General features: G+C 40.1%; 1 protein-coding gene across 1 annotated transcript in view; it reads right to left on the minus strand.

Annotated features, from left to right (window-relative positions):
• Positions 1 to 1,713: 1,713 nt before the first annotated feature.
• LOC113092642 (potassium channel subfamily K member 5) overlaps positions 1,714 to 15,953 on the minus strand; it is a 52,226-nt gene continuing 37,986 nt past the window's right edge. Inside the window, exons 2-5 of the mRNA XM_026258308.1 lie at positions 10,960 to 11,071; positions 7,758 to 7,924; positions 7,393 to 7,561; positions 1,714 to 3,643 (exon numbers count right to left, since the gene is read on the minus strand). Coding sequence (XP_026114093.1) covers positions 2,733 to 3,643; positions 7,393 to 7,561; positions 7,758 to 7,924; positions 10,960 to 11,071 — 1,359 coding nt within the window. The 3' untranslated portion in view covers positions 1,714 to 2,732. The remainder of the gene's footprint in view (positions 3,644 to 7,392; positions 7,562 to 7,757; positions 7,925 to 10,959; positions 11,072 to 15,953) is intronic.

Here is a 15,953-nt window from a genome sequence, read left to right on the forward strand (position 1 = left end):
TTCCCTATATATCATTTGAGTTAATTACTATGTAAAACTCATTGTTGTTACAGCCATGTGCCTTGCACTTCTTTATTTAACTTTATTTTTAATTTTATTATGTCTTTTATACATTCCCTTATTTTATAGTTGTTTCTTATATTTTATATTTGATCTATATTTTTAGGCTCTACTGTTAATGCTATCTGTATGCACCGGGGGTCTGACAGTAATGCAATTTCAATTCTCTGTATGTATGTACTGTACATGTGGAAGAATTGACAATAAAGCAGACTTGACTTGACTATTATTGCATTCTGTAAATAAACCAATCTGCTTATCACTAACCATCCTTCTCTACCCTGGTTTGTGACTAACTGTAAGTAATAAGAAATGTGTCCTAGTACTTTGAAGCAGTGACAAGCTTTTTGCTTGATGGTGAAATGATAGGGCTGTGTGACATTTGTTCCAAGGAGTACCAACTCTGCAGTGCAAAGAAAATTTTTGTTATTGGTTTAATTGAATTGGTTTTATTCTAAATTCTGATTTATTGATAAATGTTTGGAATTAATGACATAACAGTAAATGTATAATTATTCGTAATCTCTGAATTTGTGGCTCAAAATATTATTTAAAAATATATATTTTAATAAATGAGAGAGCACTTCCTGTATTATATTAAGATATTAAGATGTAATAATACCTTAATAATACTTTGACTAGGCTATGTATGTTGCATATTCATTTGACTAGGAACCTCAAAGCATAGTTTACTTTTTTGTATTTTGCAGAAGAAAAAAAAAAACACCTTTATAAAATATCTTGTCTGACAGTACAATTTTATACTTTTTGTTGTACTTTTATGTTTTCTTGAGATACAATTTATCATTCCATGTAAAATAATAGCCATTTTTACAACCCTGCTTGTGAACCTTTATCACTTCTGAGGAGTGTCTTTATCAGCAATTCACCAGAAAAGTTTTACAATGCTGGCATGTTTCTGATGGAACTGACATGATGCAATGCAATTATCTCCAGCCTTTAAAGTTATAACCTGTTAGTTAACAAAATAGCGAACTCAGTTTTTATTATAGTAAGGTCACAAGGAGTTCATGTTATTCAGCTGGGCACATGTGAACAAAATTCTAGTAGCAATAGACTGGTATGCAAAATCTAATAATCTGAGCTCAAATCTGAGTTTTTTCATCATAAAAAAAGATAAAAATTCTGTCAGCCTAGCACATTTCCAGCATTAAAAGGCAGTGATTGAATCCTTATATCACTCAAACAAACACGTCACTATTTTCACATCCTGCCCTTATGACCAAAATCAAGTCTTAATGAATTTACACAGAACAATTGTGAGCATGTAATGACGTGGAACGAATAAATGTTTGTAACTTCACAATGCCATAAAAACTAAGAGACTGTGGCTGATCATGCAAGAAAGACATGTTTTAAGTGTCCTTACTGCTTAAATGGTATACTGAAATGTGACATTTCTAACAAAATGTGACTTTATGAGACTTTACTACTTTAAGGTTAATATACTGCAGTTTCACAAAACAAACAGATTTAAATCATTTACATAGTAAAATTTAATCTCAAATACAAAACTAACATTTTGACAAAATAAGCTATGTCTATAATTTCACATTTACTTCAGAAGAAATTTTGCTTTGAACAAGGCCAAATATCTTTCTGAAACCACTGGTCAAGGATGAGAAATTAAAAGACCGGAAACGTAACTCTTTATTTCAAATTGAAAATATTAATTGGAATAGAGTAAAACAGCACTAATAGAAAATAATTAAAATACATATGGAAATACAGCATGACAAAGTACAGGAAATTCAAAATCCAAACACAATGTGAAAACTATCAAAACCACTCTTTCCTTCACATCATTTAGGTCAAATGTTTTTGCTTTCTTTATGAAAGGATGGGATGAAAGTTTGAAATGTGAACAAAGCACAAAACCATGACTTGACAGGTTAACCTATGAGGTTAGTTAACCTTGCCCAGTAATGCAAATTCTGGTCTTAATCATTTATGAAATTTAGCTCATTGTTAATTAAATAGAGGCTACATAAGAATACAAGGAAGATTAACAGTGGCAGCTGTTAACAGGCCATTTTCCAATGTTTACCTAAAAACACATCATTCTCATAAGAGTTAAGAGATAAAAAAATAAAATAAAATAAAAAATAAACTGAAAAAGTGTAATCAGGTAAATGGGTGTGGGCCTCTATTTTTCTCAATGTCTGAGCTCATAATAACCCTCTTGTACACGACTGAAACTGACACACCAAAAGTTTAACAGAAATGTAACATGCAACTATCTGTAGCACAGATCAACAACACAGGGTCACAACAAGGAGCCTAATACTTGGTCAAGAGTACACTGGAGGATGATTGAACAAAAGACAACACTAAAGCTCATTAGAAGAAAGGTTAAATTAGAAGAAAATGTATTCATGTGATGTACAAACCAATAAAAATTAAAATACATTCAGAAGCAAATTAGAATGCATTTGTAAGTTAAATCAACTTTCATTTAAAAAGAAATACACCCAAAAGACTAATAAAAGAGGGCACTTTTATAAAATACAATTACATTTGCAACAGGAAACTGACTCAGGGTGCAATTCATTACACACAAAAGGCATTCAGTAGCATGATGCAAGAAGACCATGTGAGATGTCACACTGCTAAAGCTCAAATTTGACTGAGGATTAAGAAAGGAGACAGAATCAAATGTCCGTGTTTTCCTTGTTGGAATACTCCTCCACCAGCTGTTCATAGGATTGGCCATGGTCCGACCCATCTGTGGTAAATATAGAGGTCTCAGATTCCGAGCCCTGTTCCTCTTTGAAATCAATCTCATCAGCAGTTGAAAACTTAGTCTTAAAGTCATTATCATCATTCTCCAGGTTGCTGTTTATCAAATTCTCTTCATCAATAGAGGTAATGTTGGCATTGGGAAACATGAGGGTTTGGTAACATTTGGAGTCCCATGCGATTCGGCCATCGCTGCATCCTTCATGTTCTAAACCTTTGTGTTTCTCTCCTGGCTCCTTGTCCAACTTATTCTCGTACTTTCTTATACAGTCTAGGTCAGTGTCTGTCTCTCCTTCCCCATACATTTCATTCATGAGAAGACATTCCTCTTGGCTAAGAAGATAACTCTTGGATTTAGAGAGAGCTACATTAACTCTATCACTGAAACTACAGTGGCGTTTCTGTCGAGGTGAGTGGTCTAAACTGAGAATGGAATTTCTATTAACGAAAAGACTATGATTGCAGCTCTTTGAGCGGTTTGGTGCTTTATTGATGAAGCCGACACATTGATCTTCTTCCTTCTCAACACCTATCTGCCTGATTAAGTCATTGTAATCTTCTTTTTTCTTGGAAAGGAAGCTAAAAATGTTGACATCATTGGGAGTTGGTGGCAGATTTAGGGTCTTGTGACTTGCCTTGAGGCGCTGTAACTCATCCATTGAAAGTTTACGCCTTTTACGGCGTTTCTTTAGAGCTTTGTGAGCCTCCACAACCATACGCACCTTCCAATTGAAAAACAAAGACAGCCATGCCAGACCAAGATAAATCCACACCTCTACAAAGTACCGATACAGAGTAGGGTAGTCAGCATAGGGGTCAACACCTAAACAAAACAGACAAAAAGAAAATAGTTAGCTAATGTATATCAATCTGTCAAAAATTTACAATTTATACATTTATGATTAACTCTAATATGCCTCTATTCTTTACAGAACACTGGATTTCCCAAAAGTGACTAGAGCATTGTTGAGTTTAATACGGCTGTCTGTGTGTATCATAGATAAGTAAAGCTTTAAATCTTTTTGAAAAAAAAATGTAAAGTTTGATGGTTATATAAATGCAGTAAGAAAATCAGGCAGCTAGCAAGGTAGGCATAGATAATAATTTAACATTGTTGCTAACATGTTTAAAACATTTTTCTTGTACATTCCTGTGTATCTTAATATTTAAGAATACAGTAAAATGCATATATGCACATTGTACATCCCTGTACATCTTAATATTTAAGACTACAGTTTACATTCATGCACATTATTTTGCGTTCTATATTTAATTCTACAATATATATCTTTTTTATATTTTATTCTTATATTTTTATTGTTTACTTTTATTTAATTCTTACATAGCTATATTTATGTATATTTTCATCCGTGTTGTTTTCTTTAATAATTGCACTGTCCATGGAGCGAACCTGACTCACATTTCACTGCTGGTTATATATTCTATATATAATTTTGTATGTGACGAATAAACATCTTGAATCTTGAATCTTGAATCTTATGTCAGGGGTCCGGGCGCTGTGTTTCTCCCTTTCACCAACAGAGGTCACCAATCTCCCTTACTTCCGGACTCCATTCCCCAAACTCTACTCACCTGTTATAACATTACATTATACATTGATTCATTTGTCCCAGCTATTACCTGATTGCCTCTTCCTTTTAAAGCTCCCTGTGTTTTCTGTTCTGGGCTTGTTTGTCTCACATGTGTATTGGTTCGTGCCTTTGATATCTGTCTGCTCTGTGCTCAGTTTATGTAACTTTGTATTTTTCCCATTCGGGGTGGTTTCAGTTGTGTTTTTTGTTTATTTTTGTGAGCTGAGGCAGCGGTGCCCATTCAGGATCCCCCTGTCCACTCACAGTTCCCCTGAGGCAGCAGTGTCTGCTTGCATTTCCCCCGAGGTGGAGATGTCCACTCACAGTTCCCTCGAGGCGACGGTGTCCGCTCAGAGCTCCTCCGAGGTGGGAATGTCTGCTCAGAGCTCCCCCGAGACAGCAGTGTTTGCTCAGAGTTCTCCTGAGGCGGCGGTGTCCTATCGCAGTTCTCCCGAGGCAGCGGTGTCCACTCACAGTTCCCCTGAGGTGGCACTGTGGCATAGATCGCTCTCCAGTCTCCCGAGGCAGTGCAGTCCGCCTTTTCTAAGATGGCCCCTCCACATATGCTGCTGTGGTGGCCACTGGTTCTGCACTGGGTCCTTATCTGGCACTGCCTCAGTCCCCAGGTGCCCCTCAGCACACAAACCTGTTCCACTTTTTCCACTTCCACTTCCATATATATATATATATATATATATATATAATTTTTTTTTTTTTTTTTTTTACAAATAAAACCAAGGGCAGGAAGATAATGAAGGACCCCTGCCATCTGAACCATCCGCTGTTTTCTCTGTTGTGGTCAGGTAAACGTTTCTGCTTAGATTTTATTTGAAAAATAATTTGATTTGAAAGTCAATTTTGATTTTATGGTGACTTTAACATGTTCTACCCATTGATAGCATGTTTTAACATGTTGCTACTTTAATTCACACAATTACAAATTATGTACTATTAATACATAATATTTTGCTGTCACGTGTATGATCTGTTTTGGTTTAGGTTTCTGTGTTTCCTTTCACCTGCCTTGTTTGTTTAAATGGTTTTTAATGAATTAGCTCCACACCTATTTCAGTTCTCCCAATTAAGTTTCTAGTATTAAAGTTCTGTGTTTTTCCACTGGTCTTTTGTGTGCTATTATTTTGATCTTCATGTTGTGGTAACCCACCTCGATACCTTGTTTGCTTTGTGGATTATAATTAAATTACTGTTATTTGACTAATCCTGCGTCGTGTGTCTCCTTAGAGCACAGTATCCATGACAGAATAGCAGAGCCTCAAACTGAGTATTTTTGGCTGTGTTTATCTTTAATTATATTTTTTTCTATCCTTCCGCAATAGATTTAACAGGCGTACAACTCTTGTGCCTGGAGAATTTGGACCATTCAATGGAGGAACATACTAGGGACTTCTTCTCGATCTGTCGTGCCTTACCCACTTCCTGGACCGCTCACTCTCTGTTTTCTACAGCACCAGCCTGGGCGAGCGGTGTAAGGCACGCCTGCCAGTGAACAGTCCCAAAGAGGAAGATTTTGCCGCTTTCATGGAGTGGGTGCTGTGGATCTCCATTAACCATCTTCCCTGCACAGGAGGATATCTCCAGCCTCACTCCCGATTCAGAGTCCAGCCAGCCGTCATCACACTGCATGGAGCAAATGCCAGAGCCCACTGCAGCCACAGCTACAACTGCAGCCGCAGAGCTCATGCCTGCTGTAATTAATTAGCAAGTGCCATTTAAAGTGACAGAGCCAATCATCGTCCCGGAAGCTAAGAATCAAGAGTGTGACTGAACAGGAATGTGAGCCGGCAACACTGTGGGTTGTGGGAATATTGCTGGAGATTGGAGTTCCTTAGCTCCATCTCCGCTGATACCTGTCAGCCCCTCAGCTCACCCACAGTCAGCGTCATCTGGGCGCTCTGATCTGCCTTGGGACTTCCAGTCTTCAGCTCTGCCTTGGCATGAGGATACCCTGTCTCTGCTTCCAGCCTTCAAGTCCTGGACTCCACCTCAGTCCTTCAATCCATTGGCTCCGCCTTGACTCATAGCTCCCTTATCTCCATCATGGCCCATCATCCTACCAGCTCCACTGGGCTAGCTCATCCCTCCAGCTCCACCTCGGTCAGTTGTCCACCCTCCACCATACACCACCTCAGGGCTCCACCTCCATTCTCAGTCCCTCCAGCTCCACCGCAGTCTTCTGGAGCACTGCCACCTTTTTGTCCTGGCTGGCCTCTGGACCTACATCTGGATCCTCCTGCTCTAGGCTCCTCCTTGGCACCTCCCTACATCTACTCCGCTCTATGAACTATGCCCATTTCCTATTGCCTGCTCCATGCCCGCCTCCTGAACCCCCACCCTTCTCTGTTGGACTATTTTTCTAGGTGAGAGGATGCACAGTTCTGGGAGGGGGAAACTATCACATGTATGATCTGTTTTGGTTTAGTTTTCTGTGTTTCCTTTCTCCTGTCTTGTTTGTTTCCATGGTTTTTAATTAATTAGCTCCACACCTGTTTCAATTGTCCCAATTACGTTTCTATAGGGACTTTCTGAGGGGCATTTTTTTACCCGGAACTTTATTTAGTTCCTGGTTACTGCGGTGGAAACACACCAAGTACCAGGCCAAAGTCCCTAGTTCCTGGGTAAAGTTCCTGCGGTGGAAACGCGGCTTATTACTTAAGTTTGGTGTTTTTCCACTGGTCCTTTGTCTGATTGTCTGAACAGTTGCATGTTTTTAAAATAATACTACTAATAATAAATTGTTTTAAGTAGAATTTATGTTATTATTATTGTATTAGAAAATAATAGATTATGCTTCACAAGAAAATACATAACCGCATGAGAAAACAGCAGTAATGCCCCTTGCCTGCCACAATAAGCTTCCAAATTAGATAAGTATTTTGGCTTTGTCAAGTCAACATAAGTGTAGAAACATTTTCTCAGGGGATTTATCATAATAAGCAGTTTTAACATCACAGACACCCACCTGCTACAAGATCACCAAATCCAATAGTTGTCAAAGTGACAAATGAGAAATACAAGCCCTCAATATAGGTCCAGCCCTCTTGAGACATGAATACAAATGGAGGAATCACTAAATGCACCAACACACCCCATGACAGGAAGACAGCTGTGCAGGTGAACTGTGTTTTTCGCTTTAAGAAGAAAACACACACACACACACACACACACACACACACACACACACACACACACACACACACACACACACACACACACACACACAATTAACAACCTTATAAAAGAAAAACAGAAAAATGCAGTTTCATAGATGTTATTATAGTGATATTCAGATTTCAGATATAATGGTTAATTGTGTTTATTCCTCACCAATGTTACCCCTTTCTTAGTAAGATAATGCCCAAGGTGTTTAGCTCTTCCACCAAAAAACTTTCCAAGTTCACTGATCCATGTGAAACACAGCGGCACTCCAAAAAGACCATAAAAGATACAGAAAACCCTCCCTGAAGGTGTTTTGGGAGCAATATTTCCATAACCTGCAGATATAAACCATTTTTAGTAAATCTATTTCTCTCATTACAGTCTAAAAAAATTCAGAATCTCATTCAGAATGATCACATTGAAGCAGATCCTCATGCAAATACGCCCAAGGGACTGGTTCTCTTCCCTGGATTTGAAAGATTTGAGGGAGTGGCATTTCAATACACAGTCCCTCTGTTCGGGCTTTCTCTGGCTCCCCATACTTTTACGAAGTGCATAGATCCTATGAGACAGATGGGAGTTTGCATACTGAATTACCTAGAAGAATATCTCGTTTTTGCTCTGTCGGATGAATTTATACCCGTTAAAATTCATATATTCAATGAATTTTCCCAAGAGCTTGTTTTCCTAAGCCAGCGTATCACATTTCTGGTGACAATTATCGACTCAACCTGTATGAGGGCTGCAGTCTTGCCAGAGTACACTCTGGCTATTCAGCAAACCTTTACACCCAGAATGGCTATGCTGCTCAAGAGGTTTCAAAAGATGCTTGATCTCATGAGCTCAACATCGCCAGCTCTCCAGCTGGGCCTGCTCTACATACATGTCTGGCAGCATGGGTGCCACGTGATCAAGGTGAGCCTGCCGTGCAGTTCAACCCTGGTCTTTTGGACGAACCTTGGCTGGTACGAGCAGGGGATGGTGGTGGGGATAGTTGGCAGATGAAAAGTCATCTTCAAAGATGCTTCCAAGACAGGCTGGGTCTAGCATCACCTGTTTTCGTTGAGGGCAACGAGCAACCTCGTCTCAGAGGAATGGAGGCTCCACCCCCAGACTGTTCAAGGAATTTGGGACGTCTTTGGGAGGGCAGAGATTGACCTCTTCACCTCCGAAGACAATTCTCATTACCCAATCTATTTTTTAAAAGTCAAGGATGCTTTGGCCCACAACTGACCCAGTCTCCTCCTCCATGTATGGCCTCTCGACGGAAGTCGGTAGACATCTTAGAGAGCATCATGAATACCATATATTACAGGATAGAGCTCCATCCACAAGCACCTCTATAGCCTTAAATGGTCAGTTTTCACCACCTGGTGCACAGCCCAGGATGAAGACCCGTTCACTTTTGACAAATCTCAGATATTTTCCTTCCTCCAAGACTTAATGGATAGGGGCCATGCTCCCTCTACCCTTAAAGTCTATGTTGCGGCTATCACAGATTTTTGTGCTCCCATAACTGGGCAGTCCGTTCAGTTTATTTCTGAAGGGGTCCAGAAGGCTGAACCCTCCTCGTTCTTAGGGGCCTCATCTGTTTTATGTGTTTGAACCACTTCAGATTGCCGACTTGCGTTCTCTGTCACTGAAAACTACTCTGCTAGTGGCGTTAGCATCAGTTAAGCGAGTAGGAGACTTACAGGTGCTCTCAATGAGCCCCTCTTGTCTTGAGTTCGGGCCTGGCGACTCCATGGCCATCCTGAAGCCAAGGCATTGGTATGTCCCAAGGGTTCTCTCCACTCCGTACAGAGACTAGATTGTTGTTCTCTCCGCACTTCCTCCTTCTCAGGATGATCAGGAGTTAAACTTACTCTGCACTGTCAGGACCATACATTTGATTGGCCTCCTCGTGGGCATGGTCTAGTGGAGTATCTATCACAGAAATCTGTGCAGCGGATAGATGGGCCTCACGGTCCACATTTGTCAGGTTCTAAAACCTGACTGTTTCTGCGCTAATAATGCAGGTCCTGTCAGCATAAGCCCACCGTCATGGTTGACGTTTGCTTGTTGTTTAGCCTAGGATCCTGACTGCGTCTGGTCCCTGGTGTTAGCTTCATCCCCTATATGCTCTCACCCCTTGGCACCTGAACTGTGGGAGGTTAACAAGATGACTGATGTAGCAACATCCCCGACTGGTCTGGGATACTTTATGTATTCGTTACAAGCTCTTCTTAGTGGTCTGGGGATGCCCGCCCCTTTTGGCAGGCTAGCTCAACATAGGCTCTTATGGCTCTACCATGCTGCCATTGGTCAGCGGACATTTATAAACCTATTTGTGGATTCAAGGTATAGACAATACATGAATGCAAATTACATTGCTAAATGTGAAATATATATATATGATTGGAATGGTTGTACTTATGATATGTTTGAATTTAGAGTATTGTTTGATAATACACAGGATATGAAAGGAATCATTTAAATGTATATATATATATATATATATATATATATATATATATATATATATATATATATATATATATATATATGTATATATATATATATATATATATATATATATGTATATATATATATATATATATATATATATATATATACACTAGGCTGGCACCCCACATGAAAATCATCACAGAGTGTCGAAGCAAACATCGCCATGACGGAATAACAAGCTTGAAGACTTGTCAATACATAGAAAAAATGGTATTGATTGTACCTCACCAATTACAGCTGGTGTCTGATGACGAAATTGCTGAAGTTGCTGGTCGACAAGAGACTGATTCGCAAGGACTCGAACAGTATGTCTCAGTGGTAAATCAAGTGTTAACAAGTTTGTGGTAGTTATAAGATGTGATAAAAAAAAAAATTAATCTCACAGCATAGGATACAGTGTCTTCTCAACATGATGTTAACCATACAGACATTTTACTTTTGTGGGCGGGCTAGTTAGTAGAACATGGGCAGATTGCGAGCAAACTTTTTTTTTTTTGGATATACAATAACTTTATTTATTGTTCACTGTCAGCTTTCACAACTATGCATATAGCTTATGTCCACATACATGGCACATTTTTTCAGTGTAAACTCAAAAAAAAAAAAAATGTATATCAAAAGTATTGTTTAGTGTAAAACATGTAGAAGATTCGCTGATAGGCTTTTGATTAATTAAGTTATAAGTTACTTCACTGAAAGATATGCATGTAATTCGCATTCAATTAATCATGAAGTCCCTTAATCAACATTTTCTGATTATTTTTTAATTAAGCAAATCAATGATTATTACTTAGAATTTTTTTTCTCAAAGTGAAACAGATTCACTAGATTTTCATGCTGGGTATATAGACTAGATCCTTACCTATAGTTGTAATAACTGTTGCTGCAAAGATGACAGCATTTGGCCAATTCCAGCTGTTGAAGGTTTTGTCTCCTGTGATGGTGATGCCTTGTCCTGCAGCATCAGACACCACCTATATATATATATATAAAAAAAAGAAAAAAAAAAGAAAAAAACAATATATATATATATATATATATATATATACATACATGTGTAATATGTAATTTGTCAGAAAAGTCAATAATAGAATCGAGAGTTCTCTTTAGAAGCATTCCGCATTTGTTGTCTGCCTGCTTCTATCCTATCATGCCAGTGATGTTATCAACTGCTCCCTGAGTATGCTTAGCCTGTCATAATCAGTAATTTCTGGGACATGAGTGGGCCATCCCTCACTTAACAGGATTGTGGAAATGGTTCTGAGCTTAGATCATGCAAAGCTATCCTAGAAATATAGTGAAAAAAGCTTAAAAGGTCCCTAAACACTTGCACAATAACAGATAAAAGGATCTGGTGAGTTACTAAACAGATAAACTCAAATAACTGAAGACTGACTCTTCCTGATGAAATAGCTGCTCATCAGGCCTGTGGAACTGTAACTGATGATGCTAAGTTCTGTTACATTTCCGACACACCCAAAGCAGTTTCAGGCAGAGGGTGTAAAGAGGTCCTGCCACTTCTGGACAGGACACATTTCCTAAACAACATTTTAGTTACAGATCTTGACATCTGTTATTTCATGTAGGTTGAGACAAACGGCTAACTGTTTTAAGTGCACAGGGGATGTGTCCTCTAATAGATGGGGGCATTATAGAAGGTAATACACTTTCAAGTGTTTTGAAAGAAATGGATAAAAGAGCAATGGATTCCATTTTTTCAGCTTGTTGAAAAGATTTTTGACATGCTGTGAAATGGCTGAAGCAGGAGCAAGTGCCTAACATGTGACACACTTTACATGATAACCAGATTCATTGTGAATGGAATTCTGCAAAACTACAGTGAAACCAACAATACTTATGCAGTGCAATCCAGTGAAACCGTCTCGGTCATGTACGTAACTGTCATTCCCTGATGGAGGGAATGGAGACGTTATGTCGAACGACATATGGGGTCTCACTTGGGAGTCCAATCATCTCTGAGTTTTAAGAAAAAAATGCCAATGAAAATTGGCTAGTGGATTTTGCATGCTGAGCCACTCCCTGTGCCTACGGGTATAAATAGGTGACAGGTGCATCCGCTCATTCAGGTTTAATGCTGAGGAGCCAAGGACGTGTCCTGGCAACAGCGAATGGTTTAAGGTTGTGGCAACGTTTCTGTTCCCTCCATCAGGGAATGAGGGTTACGTACATAACTGAGATGTTCCCTATCTGTCAGTCACTACGAGTTATGTCGAATGACATCTGGGGTCCTATGGAAAACACCAGAACCTGAACACCATCACAACCCAGACAGCAAGCAGTTTCGGCCCAGATCCGGCCCATATCTGGCCCGCATGGATTTCACACGGGCCAGATGTGGGCCGGATCTGGGCCAACACTATATTGCTGTCTGGGAACCCTGTAGCACTGCAATTGGCGACAAGGCATGTCACAAAAGCTACGTTTAAGGTCGTAACCTTCCAAAATTAGATAAGTATTTTTGGCTAGTATTTCAGTGCTACATATGGAATGGGTCTCTGAGTCAGGTCCTACCTTAGAGTAGGGATGTAAGAGCTGTCAGAAGATACTGACAGAGTGGGTCTGTCAAGGGAAGACATGGGTTTACCAAGACAGAAACCTTACCATGGAAGAATACCCATATATGATTACCCAAAGGGAATCAATCCACATGGACACCTAGCCCAGTACAGGGGCTGACCTTGCATTCTAACACCAGTACTGGGCCCATCGCCAGACTGCTCTGCCAAGTCTGACCGCCGAGGGTGCTGGAGGATGATCGACCAGGGTATGTTAACCAGGGAACTCTAATGGGAGAAGAAAGGCGCTCGTATACCCATGTGAGGGGGAATTGCGCAGCAAGCATGACACCGAGCTAGTCCTTCCTGCCAATTACCTGTTACCCAACACACGGGAAGAAACCGGCTCTACACAAAGGTTGTAAAACCTCTCAAAAGTGTTAGGTGTCATCCAGCCAGAGCTCAACAGATGCCTGCCAGAGAGGCGCTGTCCACCAGCGCATAGGAGGAGGCCACAATCTGTTTAGAGTGAGCCCTCACCTCCAGGGGGCACGGCTCGCCTTGGAAATGGTACGCCAAGGCGATGGCATTCAATATTCAGTGGGCCAACCTCTGCTTGGAGACAGCCTTCCCTTTCTGCTGACCTCCAAAGCAGACCACGACCTGCTCAGAGCTTCTGATGTTTTGGCTGCAGTCCACATATATGCGATGCACTCTTACGGGAAACAGCAACATCAAGGCTGGATCTGCCAAGTTCACCACCTGGTCTTGGAAGGGAGTGGCGGGAACCTTGGGCATGCATGCAGGCCAGGGTCTAAGGACAACGTGAGAGTGGGTCGGCCTGAACACAAGGCACTCTTCACTTACCGAAAATGCTTGGAAATCCCTGACCCTCTTGATGGAAGTGAACGCGACCAGGAGCACTGTCTTGAGAGACAGGAACTTCAGCTCTAGTCAAGTCAAGTCACATTTATTTATATAGTGCTTTAAACAAAATACATTGCGTCAAAGCAACTGAACAACATTTATTAGGAAAACAGTGTGTCAATAATGCAAAATGACAGTTAAAGGCAGTTCATCATTGAATTCAGTGATGTCATCTCTGTTCAGTTGAAATAGTGTCTGTGCATTTATTTGCAATCAAGTCAACGATATCGCTATAGATGAAGTGAACCCAACTAAGCAAGCCAGAGGCGACAGCGGCAAGGAACCAAAACTCCATCGGTGACAGAATGGAGAAAAAAACCTTGGAAGAAACCAGGCTCAGTTGGGGGGCCAGTTCTCCTGTGACCAGACGAAACCAGTAGTTCAATTCCAGGCTGATGCAAAGTCATATTGTGCAGAATCATCTGTTTCCTGTGGTCTTGTCCTGGTGGTCATCTGAGACAAGGTCTTTACAGGGGATCTGTATCTGGGGCTCTAGTTGTCCTGGTCTCCGCTTTCTATCAGGGATGTAGAGGTCCTTTCTAGGTGCTGATCCACCATCTGGTCTGGATACATACTGGATCCGGGTGACTGCTGTGACTCTCTGATCTGGATACAGACTGGATCTGGTGGCTACGGTGACCTCGGAATAAGAGAGAAATAGACTAATATTAGCGTAGATGACATTCTTCTAATGATGTAGCAAGTACTATGGGAAGTGTTCCCGGTTCCGTTTTACCTAGTTAATGCAGCCTAAAATCCTTTAACGGATTTGGATATTAAAAGCATAGTAAGTTATGTGTAAGCCAGGTTAAAGAGATGGGTTTTTAATCTAGATTTATACTGCAAGAGTGTGTCTGCCTCCCGAACAATTTCAGGTAGGTTATTCCAGAGTTTAGGCGCCAAATAGGAAAATGATCTGCCGCCCGCAGTTGATTTTGATACTCTAGGTCAGTGATCCTCAAATCTGGCTCGTGAGATCCAGTTTCCTGCAGAGTTTAGCTCCGACTCTATTTAAATACACCTGCCTGTGATTTTCTAATGATCCTGAAGACACTGATTAGCAAACTCATGCGTGTTTGATTAGGGTTAGAGCTAAACTTCGCAGGAAATTGGATCTCGCGAGCCAGATTTGAGGATCACTGCTCTAGGTATTATCAAATTACCTGAGTTTTGAGAATGTAGCGGACTTAGAGGACTATAATGTAAAAAGAGCTCTTTCAAATACTGAGGTGCTAAACCATTCAGGGTTTTATAAGTAGTAAGCAATATTTTAAAATCTATATGATGTTTGATAAGGAGCTAGTGCAGTGTTGACAGGACCGGGCTAATATGGTCATACTTCCTGGTTCTAGTAAGAACTTTTGGACTAGCTGTAATTTGTTTCCTAAGCGTGCAGAACAACCACCCAATAAAGCATTACAATAATCTAACCTTGAGGTCATAAATGCATGGATTAACATTCCTGCATTTGACATTGAGAGCATAGGCTGTAATTTAGATATATCTTTGAGATGGAAAAATGCAGTCTTACAAATGCTAGAAATGTGTCTTTCTAAGGAAGAATTGCGATCAAATAGCACACCAAGGTTCTTAACTGATGACGAAGAATTGACGAAGAATTGCAGCCATCAAGTCTTAGACAGTGTTCTAGGTTATTACATGCAGAGTTTTTAGGTCCTATAATTAACACCTCTGTTTTTTTCAGAACTTAGCAGTAAGAAATTACTCATCATCCAGTTTTTTTATATCGACTATACATTCCATTAATTTTTCAAATTGGTGTGTTTCACCAGGCCGCAAAGAAATATAGAGCATCATCAGCATAACAGTGAAAGTTAACACCAGGTTTCCTGATGATATCTCCCAAGGGTAACATATAAAGCGTGGAGAGTAGCGGCCCTAGTACTGAGCGTTGAGGTACTCCATTCTGCACTTGTGATCGATATGATACATCTTCATTCACTGCTACGAATTGATGGCGGTCATATAAGTATGATTTAAACCATGCCAATGCACTTCCATTAATGCCAACAAAGGGGTCAAGTCTATGCAAAAGAATGTTGTGGACAATTGTGTCAAACGCAGCACTAAGATCCAATAAAACCAATTGAGAGATACAACGATACACGATCAGATGATAAGAGCAGGTCATTTGTAACTCTAAGCAGAGCAGTCTCAGTACTATGATACGGCCTAAATCCTGACTGGAAATCCTCACATATACCATTTTTCTCTAAGAAGGAATATAATTGTGAGAAAGCCACCTTTTCTAGAATCTTGGACAGAAAAGGGAGATTCGAGACTGGTCTATAATTAACTAGTTCTTTAGGATCAAGTTGTGGTTTTTTGATGAGAGGCTTAATAACAGCCGGTTTGAAGGTTTTGGGGACATATCCTAATGACATTGAGGAAT

The sequence above is a fragment of the Carassius auratus genome, unplaced genomic scaffold, assembly GCF_003368295.1.
Source record: "Carassius auratus strain Wakin unplaced genomic scaffold, ASM336829v1 scaf_tig00214713, whole genome shotgun sequence".
Classification (NCBI taxonomy): domain Eukaryota; kingdom Metazoa; phylum Chordata; class Actinopteri; order Cypriniformes; family Cyprinidae; genus Carassius; species Carassius auratus.